Source organism: Eupeodes corollae, chromosome 3, assembly GCF_945859685.1.
Source record: "Eupeodes corollae chromosome 3, idEupCoro1.1, whole genome shotgun sequence".
Classification (NCBI taxonomy): Eukaryota; Metazoa; Arthropoda; class Insecta; order Diptera; family Syrphidae; genus Eupeodes; species Eupeodes corollae.
The window spans coordinates 8,365,952-8,384,737 of record NC_079149.1 but is presented as its reverse complement, the minus strand read 5'-3'; the positions used below and the strand labels follow the sequence as shown (position 1 = coordinate 8,384,737).

Sequence of the window (18,786 nt, the reverse complement as noted above, 5' to 3'; positions counted from 1 at the left end):
TTTATAATATCTGAAAAACAAGTCTCTTCTATTCCATTCCATTCTATTCTATTCTATTCTATTCTATTCTATTCTATTCTATTCTATTCTATTCTATTCTATTCTATTCTATTCTATTCTATTCTATTCTATTCTATTCTATTCTATTCTATTCTATTCTATTCTATTCTATTCTATTCTATTCTATTCTATTCTATTCTATTCTATTCTATTCTATTCTATTCTATTCTATTCTATTCTATTCTATTCTATTCTATTCTATTCTATTCTATTCTATTCTATTCTATTCTATTCTATTCTATTCTATTCTATTCTATTCTATTCTATTCTATTCTATTCTATTCTATTCTATTTTATTTTATTCTATTCTATTCTATTTTTTTTTGTAGGGTTGCCAATCTTAATGATATTAAATTCTATCAAAAATTATTTATTTTAAAATCTGCACATGAGATGTAAATGAATAGTATTTAAATTTTTGTCAAACATTTTTTTACCTATTAGTTTTTTCCATTAACTATCTTCAGCAGTTTGTAACTATTTTGCATAAAATCAATCTAATTGCTTAAATCAAAAACTATAACCTTGTTTAAAGCTGCATAATATGTTCGTGATTTATTTCTAAACATCATCAATAGCTCATTGTTCGTTGAAGTTTGCGTCAAACGCAAAGTAGTTTAAAGTAATTGCTCACTTAATTGAAACAAACAGCACTAAACAATTTGACAGAAATGTCACACATGTACTCTCCGTGTTGTCCTCTTTAAATTGGTCATTGAATATTTTTTTTTGCAAAATCAAATAAACAATAACAATAAAAAATTAACACAAAAAAATTACATTATAAGAATGTAAACAATTTAACTTTTGTTTTCTAAACATATTTGACATTCGATCTGACATTGAGTGTGAGACAAATTTGTCTCATATATACAAACAACTATATACACACACATAGATGCATATCTTTACTTTCAATTTAACAGAATAAAAAAAATAGTCATTGGAATTTTCCAGTCGTAAGCAATAATTTATTGACTCGCTGTCGGCGGTGGTGGCGGCGCCAAGCCCCTTTTTTCCAGTAAAATCGAAATTACAATATTTATCAAATGCACAACATCGGGTCGAACATACTTGCTCTTAAATTGATCTGTGTTTGATCGATCTTTATTTGAATTGATTGCATTCAGCACAAGGTGCGTTCGATTTTTAAAGCCGTAATGACATTTGAATGACAATGCTATTTGACAGAAGTCGTATCAAAATTCTTATGGAAGTTCATTTCACTTTTCAACTTCAGATGACAGAATTCAACCAAAATCTAAACTAAATAACATTTTTTTACCAATCTTTTAGTCGCCCCAAATTTCAACTGAAAACGAGGAAAGAATTCAAAGTCCTCTCAACAGATCAATCAAAAAGGTCAACTAAGAGGTGACGTCATAAACTATTACTTTTGATCAAGACCATGCTCCTATAGAGTAAAATTATAGCAAACAATCAATTGACTCAATTAATGACCCGCTTGACGCGCGTGCCTCTCTTTACTAGAAAAAAAAGTCATATCATGACCACCCTTAGCATCACAATAAATTGCCAAGAGACGCAACCCAATTGCGCGTCTGTCTATAATAATCACAAAACGCTGCTGGTGCTTGTGCTGTGGATTGGTTTGCTATAACTATAGATAAACCTATAAATAAATATAGCGAGTTTATAGAACGTGCTACGCAGCATAACATTTAAATTGAATGTAAATTGCGCTCAAAACATTTTGTGGATGATGAAATAGTATCCAAATGACGAATATGTGCACCTGACTAATTGCACGAACATTCTTCGGTCATTCATCCAATGGTGGACACAAAACGCATTCGCATTACAAATGAAACATAAAACAAAAACATAACTTGGCTATATCGGCTTGACTTATAAAACGTTTTTAATTAGAATTTCAAAACATAATCTCGAGTTGAGTTCCCATGGTTTGGCCATTTGACACTTTAGCCGGCACCTGTCAATTCCACTGACATGACAAAAGCGAAACATAATTCTATGAGTGCGATTGTAAGCATAGAATTACAGTGTCCCGGTTCGCTTGATACTCGAACTCGTATAATACTTATAGATGGGGACAGTCATTGGGTACGTATTTTTATGGGGCGATTCCAACCACTGCACTTAATTGCTTTCGCAGCAAATTCGCCTGAACTATACTTGGAGTTCTGTGAGCTTTTACACGCCGCCGCCGTCCGCGCCACCACCGGCCGTCCATTAACATTACTATTGTTGGTTGCTGGTTGGCGGTTAACGGTGTCACTGTCAATTGTCATATTAATATGTCATCATGGCAGTCGATTCCAAGAATTGGTGTATAAGTAACCGTTTTATTTGTTAAACAAACAATACGTACACGTTATTTGAACCTCGGTAAGAGCAAGGTTAAACGTCAGTGACCTGAGTGACAGTACCTATAGTTTTTAAACGGATGATCGATTGGTGAGGGTGTTAAATTCCGTACGGATCGGCGGGCGCTGGGTATGTGTCTTCAAAATCGTGGGAAATTGCTTATTTGCGAATATACGCAGATTTATTTGTTTGCTACCGAACAATAAACAATTTTGTACAAGTTTCTTTCCTTCACATACCATAAACAATTTGCTATATGTTAAAAAAACTTAAAGCATTTAAGTCGATTACCTTTTGTCAGCGTAGCAGCGAACCGCCAAAAATAGCCAAAAGCAAATAACAAAATCCAATGCGGCAAGATCACCGATAAATTTGCCATTTTTACTCGTAATGAATAAAAATGGAAAAGCAGACAAAAGTTTTATTTATTTATCTTCGTTTTTAGTTTGTTTTCAGACTTTTGTAGGGTAGATTCGAATTTTAACTGCAAGTTAGGGCACAGGTTTGAGTTATAATTAGTTGGACTGAATCTGAAGTCGAGTTTTTATTTATATGTCAAAGTGCTATCGGAGCCTTGGGAAGTAAGCGAACAGAACAGAAATACATATTTGCTTGCATCTGTCAAAAACGATATTGCTATCCTTTTCTTCTCTGATGCAGTCATTTTTTGTGAGTTAATTTCTATTTTTCATATTAAAACGTAAGAGAACGGAACGTGTACATATGTCAACGCAAATATTTGTTGAAATCTCATTGAAAGCTATCCTATTGCATTTTGACATTTGAACTGTCATACTAAAGAAAACATGACCTGGAAACGCTAATAAAGGGTGTTTGTAAAATCATTCCTTATTTCTCTAGTCTTTCAATATTTGTCAATCTTTTCCCTTAAACTAATGAAACAAAAATCAAGAAAAACAAAATTAAAATATTTTTGTTGCTTATTTTAGCATCACAATCACAACAAATAGCGAACATATCTAGCTCTCAACAAAACGTGACATTATTTCGCTAAAACAACAATAATCATCATTTTGTTTTTCTCTTGTGAGCCAATTTAATTTCGAAGGGAGGTGTGTTCGTTTTGCATCATCGCGTCATCGGCGAGTATATTGTGAAAATGGCACTGTGGTTCGATTGGCGTCATTGTCGTTTGAGAGGTTAAGTTACTTCTGTCGACTACCTTTTGTTTTGTACTTTTGACATTAGCAATATTCCCAGAAAATCACAGAATTGAACACTGACACATATGATATCATAAATTGATATGAAATGTCAATTGTTATTATTTTTGACAGCTGAAGCAATATGTAGAACATACGTAAAAACTGTCGCACTTGCATCATTCAAAAATCGAAATAATGAATGCCAAGAATCGTGTGTATGTGACTACAGTCACGCCTCAAAAAATATATGATTTTTATTATTAAAGATGATGGGGGCTCGATGGACTGCTCGTTTTTTTTTTGTAATGTGCTATATTTTTAATTGAGTTTCTTTGCGAATCTTTAAATGATTGTTGACCGGGTGCCAAGGAGATGTGCCTGCCATAATAATTGCTAAGGAAACAAACAAACAATCAAAGTGCTAAAATATGTTGTTTTTTCTTTTGTTTTCTTTAAGCACGAACCCATGATTTGTGCCAATTTTCGAAGGCCAATCCAGTTAGAACTTAACGAAGGGGGCTTGTTTGTTTAAATAAAATTTAAAAGGTTCCAGTAATAGGTACTTTTTTGTCGTTTTGTGCACTTTATTTTGGTTTCAATTAAATTGATTGATGAAACCATTAATGTGACGTCTTCTTTTTGATTTTTATTTTAATGGTAAAGTCTAGAATGGAAGTGTATTTGATTTTCATGCTACCCTGATTGGATATTTAATTTTGAAGTTGTATGTATTTCTTCTTGCTCTAGCTGTTTAAAAGTGTGTTACGTGTAAACTGGACTGCTTATTATATTGGTCTTAAGTTTGAAAATAGCTTGAATTCCGTTTCGAACCCATGAAATGAGAAATTTAGGTTGTCAATTTTTTAAAATGTCAAATAGATTTTTTAAGTTCTCTTTTAAGAACGTTTTGATAATTCTTGGTACAAATGACGTTTTGCATTTAAAGCAGTTGCAATACTAAACCTTGTCTAAAAAAGGCAATCACTTAAAACTTGGTTTGAAATGGGTTTTAATTTTGACACTTGCAAAGATTTGAAATACGATTCGTGGATTCTTGCTTTTTTTCTCGGAAGTTAACGTAACTAAGCGAATAACTAAACACGCCTATTAAATAATCCGATGACAAAGTAAAGAATGAATTCGAAACGATGTTTTGACATTTGGCCCTTATTTCGCCATCTGATTGTCATTGTTGTATTTGTAATGTCGATGAACAGATGTGAATTTCAACAAACGATGTTGGCTTGTTTTCACGCATACATAGAATTAACTAATGAGTTTTGAGCTTCTGGTAAATGTCAGTAAAACTTTAATTACTTTATGAATCAGCACTTCGCTTTAGCTTGCAGGAAACCCAAAATGGCTACCGACGATTTAGATCTTTATTAGAGTGAACCAAAATACTGTGTTTCTTTTTTAACCCAGAATGCTTCCAGTTTTTGTTTTTTTTTTAGTGCTTAGAATAAACTGAGCCGGCTGAGTTGAATGCTGAATTTTATAGGTGAAATTAAAAGAAAAGGTGAATGTTCAGATGTGTTTCAAAAATAATTCTGAACACTTACCTTTTTTCTTCAATTAACCTGTCAAATGTCAAATTGAGCTCAATATTCTCAGATTGTTCAGAACTCCTCAACTAATAATGAAACACGCCTAATGATTTTAGTTGATTACTCGCTGTCTGTCTTATTTCCATTACCACTTAAAATTTTTAAAAATCTACTACAATTTTTTATTTTCAACAAATTGAACTAATAATTTCAATATTTTATTGTTCTTTCAGACGCTTGCTTACGTTGCCAAGCCGAAAACAAACGTGAAGTACTTGGCCGTCAAGATTGTGTTGTTGTTTGGGGCGAATGCAATCACTCCTTCCATCATTGCTGCATGTCATTGTGGGTTAAACAAAACAACCGCTGCCCATTGTGCCAACAAGAATGGTCCATTCAACGAATGGGCAAATGAGTGTCACTTAAAATAAAACAAACACTAAAACTAAACCAATCACTCTTGCAGCATGATCTCAACAAATCCGTTACAGAAATGTTGCACATGCGCTTATCCCGCCATGTCTTCAATAAAATATATTAAAAAATTATAATAAATCTTATAATAATAAATTAAAGAATTAATAGCAAGTTAAATTTATATACAAAATAAAAACAACTAAAATAAAATCTCAGCCAACTCAAACAATTCAAAACAGCAATAAAAATAATTAAGTTGCATCACCAGAGAAAAGTTAGAATTTAAGATGAAATTAAATGTTATGGCCGCTAGTGAATTGCAGTTTTTTTTTCTAATTTATTTTATTTTGTTTATAAATGATATCTACAGTTTATTGCATTTTGATTTTCTTTAATTTTAACAAAGCAGAATAACATCCATTGAATAAAGTATATGATTATGGTGCAACCTTAAAATTATGTGACAACTTGTATATGCCAAAATTTGTATTGAATTATTTATGACATTTCAATCTGTCAACCACCATAAGTCAAAGAGGTCAATGAATTAGACGTGTTCATGGTGGTGAGTCTTTGAGAGTTCATAGAACTCTTATGGAAATAACATTCACGATGGTCAGGTGAAAGTGTAGAGTGTTTGGAGTAACGAAAATTCAAGAAAAAATAAATCACCTTCTCCGTGACAATGCTGTTAACATTGCCGTGACCAGGATTCGAACCTGGGTTACTACGGCCACAACGTAGGGTCCTAACCACTAGACGATCACGGCTACCGAAGGCATGCTCAAGTAGATGTGAAATTTCAAAAATGAAATATGTACCATTCGGTTCTTCTACGCATGTGTGATATTAAATCAATTGAATGGAGTTTGTACAGTGAAAAAGTGAAAACACTTCAATTTAGAAGTTATTCAATGATAAAAGAGCTACTTCCAATTCATATTCAATACGTTTTGTAAAAAGAGATGAAACAAATTTAAAAGGAATGTAATATTGTGTAGAAACACCTTGATTCTATCTATTTCTACGAAATCTACCAGACCTATGATTTATTGATTAATCAAATTAGATTTGAACTAACTGCACAAAAAGGTTATGCCCCGGGTGAGGCTCGAACTCACGACCTTAAGATTATGAGACTTACGCGCTGCCTACTGCGCCACCGAGGCTATGGTGACGTGGTAAAATACTAAATATATCAATTTGTAAGGTGTTAGAAAATGTATGTCTAATATGTCCAAGAAGAAAACATTCTTACCTACACTACGAGTATATTCTATTCATAACATACACAATGGGCTTTATTCTTTAAAAGACTATTTCGCTCATAAGGTTTCCTAAAGTGGTGAAAGAAATTTGCCTACTACCTCCTCCCAAATATCAATTCTCTACTTGACTTATGTACCACGTCCAAAGCTTGAGTATAACTCTCATCTTCTCTAGGCTACTGCTCTTATAACTTATGAGTACTTAAGTTTCTTCAATATTATACAATAAAGAGCATTTAAACTGATTGATGATAAGAACATGGCCGATTCATTTGCGCGGCTTTAACACTGTCTTGAAATATTTTGGCTCATTCTTTTATACCGTTATTTGAACGGATTATGCTCCCCTTAAACAGTTCAACTAAAGCACTAGCTCTTTCAAAAATGCTCCTCAGCGTACCCCTAAGTCTAAATTCGGTTGAACATTCTAATACAGAGATTCGTTTTTTAACCGCACTACACGAATGTGGAATGCCTTACCACACTTTATCGTTTACGGCTATTTCAATATTCACGAATTTAAAACCATCTAATTCCTCCATTATTTACACAATATATTGTAAGTTTAATCACAAGTAATCGTGTCTTGAAGTGGGTAATATAACTCTGCAGCACGAATAAAATCGTATGATGTGAAAACATGCATTTCGTCACGTACGCCACTAAGCTTATCGTGCCGTCCGGCTGCCGTATACTGTAGTGGCAGTAGACGGTTGCTACTCGGCACGGTGTGCCGGCATTTTTCCGTGACCGTATAATATGAAAGCGTATATGCTCTTCGCGCCTCTAACACAATGTCGCCGTACGGTCAAAACCGTGTAGTGTGAAACCAACCTAAGGCCTCTTTCACACCAGGTGGTTTCGTAAATTTTTTTCCCTACGGACTTTGTTTTCACACATAACGTATTTTTCCCGTGAATCATATACGCTTGGTTATGTTTTAGATATTTTTTAATTTTAACTCAATTGACTTTCAACATGTATCGAAAGCCCACTCCATGTGTTTTTTTATATCGTCGTATTCAAAAGTATCAAAAACAACGAAATCGTAGTTATTGGGTGCACCCCAATCGTTCCTATCTTTATAAAGTTATAGTGATTTATCCCATAGCACAGGTCTAGCTTCGACAAGTAATTCTGTGTCAATATCATCAGTCAAATTGACGCACAAAAGCACTTAATTATAATATAATTATTTAGTACAAGTGACCTCAAAAACGGACGCTAGACGAATAAAAATCGTCTTTTGTGAATACGTTCGCGTAGTCACGTACGGCACTGATAAGACGGCAACGGCACGGTCGCCGTATATTTCAGTCGTTGAGACGGCTGTTTTAAATCGTCCGTACGGAAAAAACCCATCTTCGTCCAGTGTGAAAGCTTTAGTTAATTTTATTAGTTAACTATTAATGGCTCACGGATAAAATCCGTGCAGACGAAACCGTCTCGTGTAAAAGAGGACTTAGTTAATTTTATTAGTTTACTACCAATGGCTCACGGATAAAAACCGTACGGACGAAACCGTCTCGTGTGAAAGGGGCCTAAGAGTAACAAATATTCCCTTAAAGTGGCCACAGACGACGAACTTGCTCGCGCAACACGTTCGTGCTCGCGCTAAATTCGTCGTCTGTGGGGTTGTTCGCGAGCGGCACGCTGTTGCGCGGTGAAGATGCGATTTGGAATTGTGTGTGTGACAATTATAAAAATAAAATTGAAAAAAATAAATCTTGGAACAATTTACCTTTGTTTGATTTTTTTTTCCTTTCGCAAAGGTAAATTATCATTAGGGCAACGACTTGCGCTTTTTTATCACACATGATGTTTCCTCTTCGGAGATTCAACACGAAATGAATGTTCGCGAACAATGTTCGCCGTCTGTGGAGGAACGCAGGCGACCATGTTGCGCGAGCGTGTTCGTCGTCTGTGGCTACTTTTAGGTGTACGATTATTATAAAACAAACAAATATGTGGTGTTGCCAGGAGTTCATTTTCATATCCTTTTAGTTATTGTTATTAAGTGGACTTGATTGCTTTATTTATTAACAACTATTGCTGAAGTTTATAAACTTTAGTACCTATAAAAAGTTTTGCAGGACCCTAATATATTGTACCGGATTAATATATTTTACCACCAACTAGAAAAAGATATTCTGTTTTCATAAGCGTCGAAAATCTGCGTTAGGACAATCGATAGTCGTTTACTTAGCGTTACGTTACTTGACATTTGGAGTTTAATGGAATCTAAATTGTTGATATCACTCTCATCAATATTGCAGTTATCGTCTAGTTTGGGGTCTCCATTGAACATTTCCGATGACAGGACTATCGGCCTGTCATCAGATAATCCAATAAAGACCAACAATCCAACATCCAGTCGATGATCCGGTGATCGCAGTTTGGATTTTTTGAGCGGATCAAGATCCTGTCATCAAATTTGACGTTTCTGTTTTATGAAGTGGTGAGAGTTCATTTTCCGAAGTCTTATGGAAATTAAAATTTCATTTTGTTTAAATTGTCGTCGAGTGGTCTAGTGCGGTCATACCTACATATTTTTCACATTAAGTAAGTAAAATTAATAATGGAAATATATTTAAATTCTTAAATTATTGTTGTTTACTACTTCTCAAAGGCCTTCAGCAAAGAATCTCAATACAGCTTCAACGTTTAAAATTAGTGGCACCGATTATATGTTTTGGCTTTTCGGAACCTTGTCTTGCACTTCATTCAAAAGATAAACAAAGCCATCTTTATTCAACCTATTGTGAATCTGGAAATCAACTTAATAGAATGATTTGCCCAAGAAATTATACTTTGTTGATGTGAGTACATCATGTTCAGGTACTTACTTCGAATATGGTAAATACAAAGGATTTGATGTCAATCTTAAGGGGGGTGTCCATTTATTTAAGAAATAAAATCAAATGGTACTAAAATTGGTAAAAATTGTTTTTCGATTCAAAATTTCGTTTACAAAAATAGATTTTGAAATCAAACTATTTCATCAAATGTTGTTGATAATTTTTAAATCTTTTAGAATAATTCAACTGACAACTTTTTTATAATAAAACACGAAAACCTACAGACCTTTTGAGCGAGGCAAATCGACAGACGGAGTTTGAAGTTATCAGTGTGGATAGAATACGTGGCCAACTGATAATATGCTAGCAGAAGAAATCTATCAAGTGGACACGATTATGAGAGTACTCTCAGCAAGAAAACTCTCAATATTCTAGCAGAGAGCTCGTAATAGCAAAACTTCTAAAATTTGGCTCTCAAATGGAGAGTCTCCCGAGTCTCAAATGGGCACGCACCTTTAATACCTTGTTAGACAAAATTAATGAGAAGGCTGCCACTAACACCACTTGAGAAGCCTTAAACACGAATTCAACGCAACACATACCACAGACATACTGAACAAAGACGCACGAGATCACCCAAAGCATCTTTTTAGTACTGCGTTGCAGTTTTTGACATTTCAAAATTGGAACCGTCAAACTCATTGTGTAGAGTTTCATTAAATATGTCTTAAGGATAGTGTTTTGTTTAAAATCAAGCAATGTTTGAGTTGATCTTGCTCGCTTTCCATACAATAAAGACAGTTGGGTATATATAGAAAACGGAACTCCTTTAACTACACGAAATTGTTCAAAATTATAAAATCAGCTGTTTGTTGAAAAGGATTTCTTGGCTTAAAAAGTAACTTAAACAAATGATAACATTGGATTTCATCACTAAAACCAATAATTTGATTTATTTTTGACAGATCGCTTATAGCGATTATTGAAAATTTCTGTCATTGAAAATGTTTTCTGATTTCAAATGCAGCGCACATGTCATGTTTCAACGATTTGATTCCTTTTTTAAACCTACAGAATCAGCTGTTCATGAAAATAAATGTTTTTTACGAAAATAGTAAAATGCATTTATAACAACAAATTATTTTGCAGTTAAAAGGCTTTTCAACAAAAATGTTCCTTGAATTATATTTAATCAATACATTATTGCATTTTTAATTAAAAGAAATTATAGTAAAACATCCATTCAAAAAACGTAAAGGTTTAAATTTGATGACACTGAACTGCAAATTTTTTGCATGCAGACCCGTCAAAACACAAATTCTGTGATTGCAAAATAACACAACATAAAATGTTATAGGGCAAAATAAACTGATTTATTTTTGATTTTACATATATCAAATCTGCTGACCTGGATTTTTCAGCAGATTTACCCCCCTTTGCACTCTTGCATTTGTATTAATATAATTATGAAAAAAAGATGTTAAGCTGGGAATTTGACAGCTCTACTCGTTAACAAGCACACGGATTTACACTAATGCAATCACACAAAAAATACAATCGGGTTCAACGTGCTACGTATAAATATCAATTTTTGAAGAAAAACTGAATTTACCCATGAACAACCCCTTACTAGTAATGACTGCGTTCAATCTCGTGTTGGATAGGTGAACTTCGAGATACCTTATTGAACGAGTTGGATACTTAAATTGAGATGTCTGTCAGAAAATAAACACATCTCAGTTCTTCCCAACAAGTAGACAAACATTTTATTATTAAGGTCCAAAATTATTGTAAAATAAAATATGCAATGGATAATTTTAATAATTTATAAGAACCAAATTTAAGGATCTAAATCAATTTTCAAGTTCCTTGCAATTAAACCATGTCTGCGTTCAATCCTGTGTTGGGTAGGTTATCCTGGATATGTGGATTTTGAGATATGTACTTTATTGAATGAGTTTGATACCTAGGTTGATATAGCTGGTTAGAAATAAAAACAAATTTGAGCTGTCCATAAAAAGCAGAAATACATTTAGATTTCGAGCTACAAAATTATTGTTAAATAAAATTTTTAATAGATTATTTCAATAATTCACTCGATTTATTCCAAAAACAAACAAATTTGAAATTAATTTTTGGGTCCTTCAAATTTAACTTACTTACTTAAGGTGGCGCTTCAGTCCTGTGTGAATTAGGGCCTCACCCAACAAACTTCTCCATCTATCTCGGCCCCTAGCTAGATGTCTCCAGTTTCGCGCTCAGACTTTCCGGGCCGGAGCATTGGTTTCCATGCGCTCTACGTGACTCAGTAATTTTAGTCGTTGGACTTTTACCCTTCTGGCTAAGTCTACGTCACTGTACAGCCCGTACAGCTCGTCGTTCCATCTTCTCCTCCACTCCCCTTCGATGCATACGGGACCGTAGATCACACGAAGAACTGTTCTTTAGAACCGACCCAAGGTGCTTTCATCCGCTTTTGTCATAGTAAATGCTTCTGCACCGTATAGCACGACGGTATTATAAGGGTCTTGTATAGCGACACTTTGTGTCCCTCGAGAGAGGACTTTACCACTCAATTGCTTACTTAGCCCAAAGAACTAGCGGTTAGCAAGAGTTATTCTGCGTTTGATCTCAGCGCTGGTGTTGTTTTCTGCGTTTACACCGGAGCCCAAGTACACGAAGTACTTGACTAAATCAAAGTTATTTCTGTCAATGGTGACATTTTGACTAAGACGGTGTTCTATGTCCTTTCTTGACGACAGCATGTATTTTGTTTTGCCCTCATTAACCGATAAATCCATTTTTGCCGCCTCTTCCTCCATACTCACAAAAGCCCCATTAACATCACGCTGAATTCTTCCGATTATGTCAATGTCATCAGCATATGCTAGTAATTGGATAGACTTTTGAAAAATAGTGCCTCTAGTGTTGAAGTGTGAGCTCTGAACTATTCCTTCAAGTACGATGTTATCGAAAGGTTCTGTTAAGTTGTTTCTAACGTTTAAGGAGCAGTGTGCATTCTCCATGGTCATCCTGCACAAACAGACTGGTTTGGCAGGGATGCCAAAACTAGACATGGCTGCATGTATACAGCTTGTCCCTGTAGATGCTGTCATATGCGGCCTTGAAATCGATGAAAAGATTGTGGGTGTCGATTTGGTGTTCTTGGGTTTTTCCAGGATCTGCCGCAGTGTGAATATTTGATCAACTGTGGACTTTCATGGTTTAAAACCACACTGATAAGGACCTATCAGGTTGTTGACGATGGGCTTTAGAAGTTCACATATTACGGCATAGAAGATTTTATAGGCGATGTTAATTAGACTGATACTCCTATATTTGGTGCAGTTTAGAGGGTCTCCTTTTTTCAAATTCAACTAAATATGTTAAATCAGCAGCTCTGTTAGATACCCACATATACTAGAAATTCTCGAATACACTTGTAACCGCTTTTTGAGATCCCAGCTGTTTTGGAACAGCTGTTAGTTTACATGTAAAACATCAACAAAAAGTCATTCGTTCTGAGATTGAATGCAGCTCATATGAATGTTGAACTTGAATCAGCTGTTCTATCAGATGTTTTGGATCAGCTGTTCTATTACACGTTAAATACTAACAAACATAAATCCTGACAACCTATCTCTCTCAGATTCAAAGGAGCCTATCTATGACTATCTCTTTTGCTCACAAAAATTTGACATTTGTATTACAAACGTCAGATTTGATACTTTGGAGAATGAGAGAAACTTTAATTTCTATTAAAAGAATTGGCTCAATTTTCCATTACCGCAGCACGAATTTCGACTCGCGGTTTTTTTTATTCGATAGATATGTGCAAATAAATAATAACTATAGCAATTTTAGAGCAAGGAAACATTTATTTCTATTTTTAATTAATTTTTAAAGTTCACTTTTTTCCATACAAAACACTCAAAAATGGTTGATTTTGACATTTCTACCCTGTTTTTTTGTTCAGTGCTGCCATACTTGTTTTTGTTTTCTTGGTAATTTCTTTTATTTTAGTGCTCAAATGGAAAAGTACTTTGCATATACCCAAACTCGCACCCACCCCAAATCCTATAGTGACCCCAAGCAGGGGGGTTGCAGGGGGGCAGCATGGCCCCCTTACATACCTAGCTGTTAGTACGCCGTGCTATCAATTAAAAAAAACTTGTTTTAGGCTTAAAAAATGCAATACAAAAAAAGTAGGGTTAAGTCCGAAAAAGAAAATATTTTTTTTTATGACTTAAAGTTGTTTCCTCGCCCTAATATTTAAAACATGTTCTATTGAGACCTCTACCTAACTGTAAAAAAAAAATCAGAAGGAAATTCGTGCTGCGGTAATGGAAAGTCGCCCCAATTTTTTTAATTATTTGAAAGTATTAATGGAGCTCATCAAAAATGTGCAATTAGGCTATAAAATCTTCAACTTCGTCTCAACAGCTGTCAGTTCTATACAGTGCTGTCGTTTGCTTTTAACTTTGACACGTTGACATATATACGTAAAAAACGCCCTTTTATCAAGCACGAAGATATTTGGTTGAATGAAATGATATTCAAATATAAGGTAGGATAATAAGAAATTATATTTATAAAATGTTATTATAGGTATAAAGGAACTTTTGTATAAAAGCAATACAAAATGGCCACAACCGAAGAGATCTATTTACATAAGAAGCTTTCTTCCACCTTCTCATCTTAATTGTAATTTGTTCATGATTTTAATATCCCACATAAATAAATATCAACATTATCTTTTCTATAATAGGAACCTAACGAATATTGCATATAAAATACGATATAGGGAACTTAAAATTTTGTATAGAAAAATGTAATAATATTATTTATTATATTTATTTAAAATGGAGCTAAGTAAGTAAATGGACCCCCGTTCATCACCTGTCCCTTTGGCGCAGAGGATAGCGCGTTGGACTTCTAATCCAAAGGTCGCGGGTTCGATCCCCGCAAGGGATGTCGTTTGACAACTTTTTGTTATTTAGTACCTACAATAAAATACAAAATTGAAACCTATATTTTAAAAACCAATCCATCTGCTTCCACTAAGCAGTAGAACTCCTCAATCTTCTATTAAAAGATAGGCACCTATGACACTGTAGGGTCATAAGGAATCTAAAGCTGTATCTGGGTCTGGACCCGTATATCATAAGGTTTTTGATTGAATAGGCTACGAATGAATGGAAAACGGATGCGGACAAAAGTTCCTATCTTTTATTAGGTAATGTCCCAGATATCCGTGTCTTTTCATAGTGTCTCCTGGTAATCTGTACAAAACCTCAAATGCTAAGATGTCTATTTAGGTTGCAGTTAGCTGTGGAAAGCTCTCTGTTATTAATCTTAAATTTATTCTTCCTTTGAGTGACTCTATCTTAAAATGGTTGCAGTTTAAAAAAAGTAACTTAGGGTGTCTTATTTTAGGGAGTTAATTCCAAAGTTTTGACTCTAAGGCTTCCTCTTCTAATTTAATGCAGCTTCTTACTACATTTTCTCCTATGCCACAATAGGACTCTGATTCCGTATTGCTGCCGTTTGTCCCTGTTTTGCTAAGAATCTGCTAGTTCTTACCCATGAACTCTGTGCCCCGGTAGCGAATGAAGTGTGGTGACCTTATACCTTGGCTAACATCTGTGGGTTATTTTGAAATAGATGATGAAAATGTATAAGTTCCTGGATAACTGCTATTTTACAAAACCATCAACAAAAAGTTAAGTTTTGTGAAATGCACAACACCCTCTGAAATATTCTAAGGACACGAGTGAATTTTTCAAAAATATTCCTTTTTCGGGATAGACCCATCCACCCATAAACACCCATTCGATTAGAACTTCTCTCAGAAGTATCCAAAAAACGACATTGCTGTACCCCAGATGGGACTCGAACCCACAATCCCCGGCTTAGGAGGCCGATGCCTTATCCATTAGGCCACTGGGGCGGTAATTTCCTTCCGCCTAATATCAAAGAAAACATCACTAATATTTTCATTTTTCAGGATTTCAAGTTTATATTTATTTAATATTTCATCCCAATCTCACTTTTTGTTGATAACAATCATATTAACATCGTATTAATTTAATAATAATTCCCTTAAACATTAACTTTTGTCTGTAAAGAAGGCGGTAGATTCCTTTCGAGAACATTCTCATTAAGCCTCAATTTGTCCACCATCGCTGCGTTATCTAAAACGTTTTCACTCGCCAAGCGTTCAGCTCGGTTTTCTTGAATTGATTCTAATGGAGAAAAGATTATATTTACATTAATAATAATCATAATATTATGATTTGATGAGGACTTACGGCTATAAGGTGTATACTTGTCCGATAGAAGACTTTCCAAATTATAACCAACTGTCCCAATCACGCAAGCGATGGGTAAAGTAATTAGTACCGCATTTGAGCGGAGAAATGCCATAATTATTGGTAACATTTTGTAACTAATTAATTTAATATTTTTGGCCGAAACTGAAATTGTTGTGAAATGTGAAATATTTGGTGCGGAATTTAACCGGAGCAAAAGTTGACAAGTTCATCCTGTCACCTGGCTGTCAATAACATATGATTGTGATTTCTTAAGTATATGACATAACAAATCTACATAATAATAGATGGCGCTCTACAAGTGTCCATGTGGTGTCTTTTATTGACACCAACTTCACAGAAGCTAAGTTACCACAAAAACAAGTGAGGTGAAGAAATGAAACACTTATGTTTTATTTAACACTTATTAAAAGAATAAGTATATTAATTTATTGATTAAGTAAGCTAAATATATGTATATTAATTTTTAAAAATACAGAAACTGTGCGGTTGGATATGAGAAAAAAACCAGACCGAATTCAGAAGGAAAGAAAGTAAGAATGGAAAAATATTCAAATTTCAAATTTAATCTGCTCACTTGGGCAGTTTGATTTTTGTACACTTTGAATCAAAATTATTCTGTTCTAGAATTTTCTGTTTTAATTTTGTCATGAGCAGGCAGATGTGCCACCATCGCTACCGTGTCGCCACAGTCACTCCCCCCCGAGTGTCTTTTCAGCTGGACGATGAAATGTCACGATTCTTTTCTGTTGGTACGTACGTTGTGGTGGATCCATGGTGGAACCCCAAAGATGTGGCTGTATTCGTTGTGTTGGAGATACTTGATTTGTTTCGTCATCATCCGATTTACTCATATAACACGGTTTAAGTCTATCAATAGACACACTTTTTTCCTCATTATTAACGTTTAATTTGTAGACTCTGTCGGATAAACGCTCGATGACTTTGTAAGGACCTTCGTATGGCGGTTCCAGAGGAGCTTTTACTCTATCACAGCGTAACCAGACGTGCGAGCAAGTGTTGAGGTCTTTGAATATGAATATTCTTGCTTTGTTGTGATGAGCAGTTGGTGTTGGACGGATTCCACGCATGAACTCGCGATGTTTTTCGATGAACACAGAAGCATCTGATGGAAGATCTGTTGAGACAAAAAATTCTCCAGGGATTCTTAAACGCGTTCCGTAAAGCATTTCTGCCGGTGTGGCTTGGAGATCTTCTTTGAATGATGTTCTAAGTCCAAGCAACACAGTTGGCAGTATTTCGATCCAGGGCTTTGGAGAACACATCAGTGCTGCTTTCAGAGTTCTGTGCAAGCGTTCGACCATGCCGTTGGACTGAGGATGGTAGGGTGTAGTCCTTGTCTTTTTAGTTCCAATGAGATTGGTGAGAGCTTGGAATAGAGCTGACTCAAACTGGCTGCCTTGGTCTGATGTGATAGTGACGGGAGATCCATAATGTGAGATCCAATGGTCGAATAGTGATGTTGCGACTGTGTCAGCGGTCATGTCTTGAATTGGAACTGCAACTGGCCATCTTGAGAACCGGTCTATCATGGTTAGGCAATATTGGTAACCATTAACCATTGGTAAAAAGATGATGTCGATGTGAACATGGCTAAATCTTGCATCTGGAACTGTGATGTGTTCAGGTTGAAGTGTATTGTGACGATTAACTTTGGCCTTTTGACATGCCATGCACTCTCGAGACCATTTAATCGCATCTTTTCGTATTCCAGGCCACGTATATTTTTCTCGCAGGAGACGTGAAGTTGTCCTACCACTAGGATGTGCGGAGCTGTGTATGGTTTCGAACGCTGTTCTTCGTAGCGATGACGGTATGTATGGTCTGACGATGCCTTGTGAAATGTCGCAGTATAAGTTAATGCCAGGTTCAGCTTGCAGTTCATGCAAATGGAGTGATGATGCATTTTGGATGAGATGTTGAAGATGTTCATCTTTTAGTTGTTCGTCCCTGATTATGCTTGGTTCCAAGATGGTCGGCATGTTTATCGTGTTGATGCGTGACAAGGCGTCTGCTACAATGTTGTCATCACCTTTAAGATAGACTATGTCTATGCAAAACTGGGATATGTAGTCGAGCTGCCGGAGTCTTCGTTCAGGTGCCTTGTCATGTTTTTGCTTGAACGCATAGATCAAGGGTTTATGGTCTGTCTTGATAGTAAAACTACGACATTCAAGCATGTGGTGGAAGAATTGAATTGACGCAAAAATGGCAAGTAATTCTCGGTCGTAGGTGCAATAGCCTTGCTCTCCTGAACTGAGTTTGCGAGAGAAGAAACCCAATGGCTGCCAGTTGTTGTCTACAAGTTGCTCAAGTTTAGCTCCAATTGCAGTTGATGATGCATCAGTGGTGAGGATCATGGGTACATCTGGTGACGGATATGCAAGTAGAGTTATGTTAGCGATTTTCTCTTTGCATTCCTCAAATGCTTGTGATGATTCTTCAGTCCACTGTATTTTGGTCTTGTCGTTTTTAATAGAGCGTTGCAAGTAACCGTTGAGCGGAAGCTGAGAAACAGCTGCATTGGGAATACATCGTCGATAATAGTTTGTTACTCCGAGGAAACGTCTGAGTTCTTCGATTGTTTCTGGTTTCTTGAAGGTGAGTATTGCGTCAACTCGTTCACTCATTGGCGAGTATCCTTGAGAGCTTATTTTGTAACCAAGATAGTTGACTTCTGTTTGGCCAAAAACGCATTTTTTTAAATTGATGCTCAAGGAAAACTCTTGCAGGCGTTGGAAAACTGCTTTTAGATGAGATTCATGTTGATCCTTGTCCTTTGACATGATGAGTATGTCATCGATGTAAATGAAGACAAAATCAAGATC

At 35.3% G+C, this 18,786-nt stretch overlaps 2 protein-coding genes and 4 non-coding genes across 6 annotated transcripts in view; 2 read left to right on the top strand and 4 right to left on the bottom strand.

Annotated features, from left to right (window-relative positions):
- LOC129948805 (RING-box protein 2) overlaps positions 1 to 6,012 on the top strand; it is a 109,194-nt gene extending 103,182 nt beyond the window's left edge. The window contains exon 3 of the mRNA XM_056059852.1: positions 5,356 to 6,012. Within this exon, the coding sequence (XP_055915827.1) occupies positions 5,356 to 5,537 (182 nt within the window). The 3' untranslated portion in view covers positions 5,538 to 6,012. The remainder of the gene's footprint in view (positions 1 to 5,355) is intronic.
- Positions 6,013 to 6,237: 225 nt separating this feature from the next.
- Trnah-gug (transfer RNA histidin (anticodon GUG)) lies at positions 6,238 to 6,309 on the bottom strand. The gene has a single exon. It is a non-coding gene; the product is annotated as a tRNA-His (tRNA).
- Positions 6,310 to 6,635: 326 nt separating this feature from the next.
- Positions 6,636 to 6,708, bottom strand: Trnam-cau (transfer RNA methionine (anticodon CAU)). The gene has a single exon. It is a non-coding gene; the product is annotated as a tRNA-Met (tRNA).
- Positions 6,709 to 14,506: 7,798 nt separating this feature from the next.
- Positions 14,507 to 14,579, top strand: Trnar-ucu (transfer RNA arginine (anticodon UCU)). The gene has a single exon. It is a non-coding gene; the product is annotated as a tRNA-Arg (tRNA).
- Positions 14,580 to 15,482: 903 nt separating this feature from the next.
- Positions 15,483 to 15,555, bottom strand: Trnar-ccu (transfer RNA arginine (anticodon CCU)). The gene has a single exon. It is a non-coding gene; the product is annotated as a tRNA-Arg (tRNA).
- A 41-nt stretch (positions 15,556 to 15,596) lies between these two features.
- LOC129951148 (small integral membrane protein 12-A) lies at positions 15,597 to 16,150 on the bottom strand. Its single transcript, XM_056063162.1, has 2 exons — positions 15,917 to 16,150; positions 15,597 to 15,850 (listed from the first exon to the last, which is right to left on the bottom strand). Exons 1-2 carry the CDS (start codon positions 16,044 to 16,046, stop codon positions 15,708 to 15,710), a joined length of 273 nt encoding a protein of 90 aa, XP_055919137.1. The 5' UTR covers positions 16,047 to 16,150; the 3' UTR covers positions 15,597 to 15,707.
- Between the last annotated feature and the right edge of the window lie 2,636 nt (positions 16,151 to 18,786).

Coding starts and splice junctions, on each gene's coding strand:
- LOC129951148 (XM_056063162.1), bottom strand. CDS start 16,046: ATGTTACCAATAATTATGGCATTTCTCCGCTCAAATGCGGTACTAATT. Junction 15,851..15,916: donor CAAGTATACACCTTATAGCC/GTAAGTCCTCAT, acceptor TTTCTCCATTAG/AATCAATTCAAGAAAACCGA.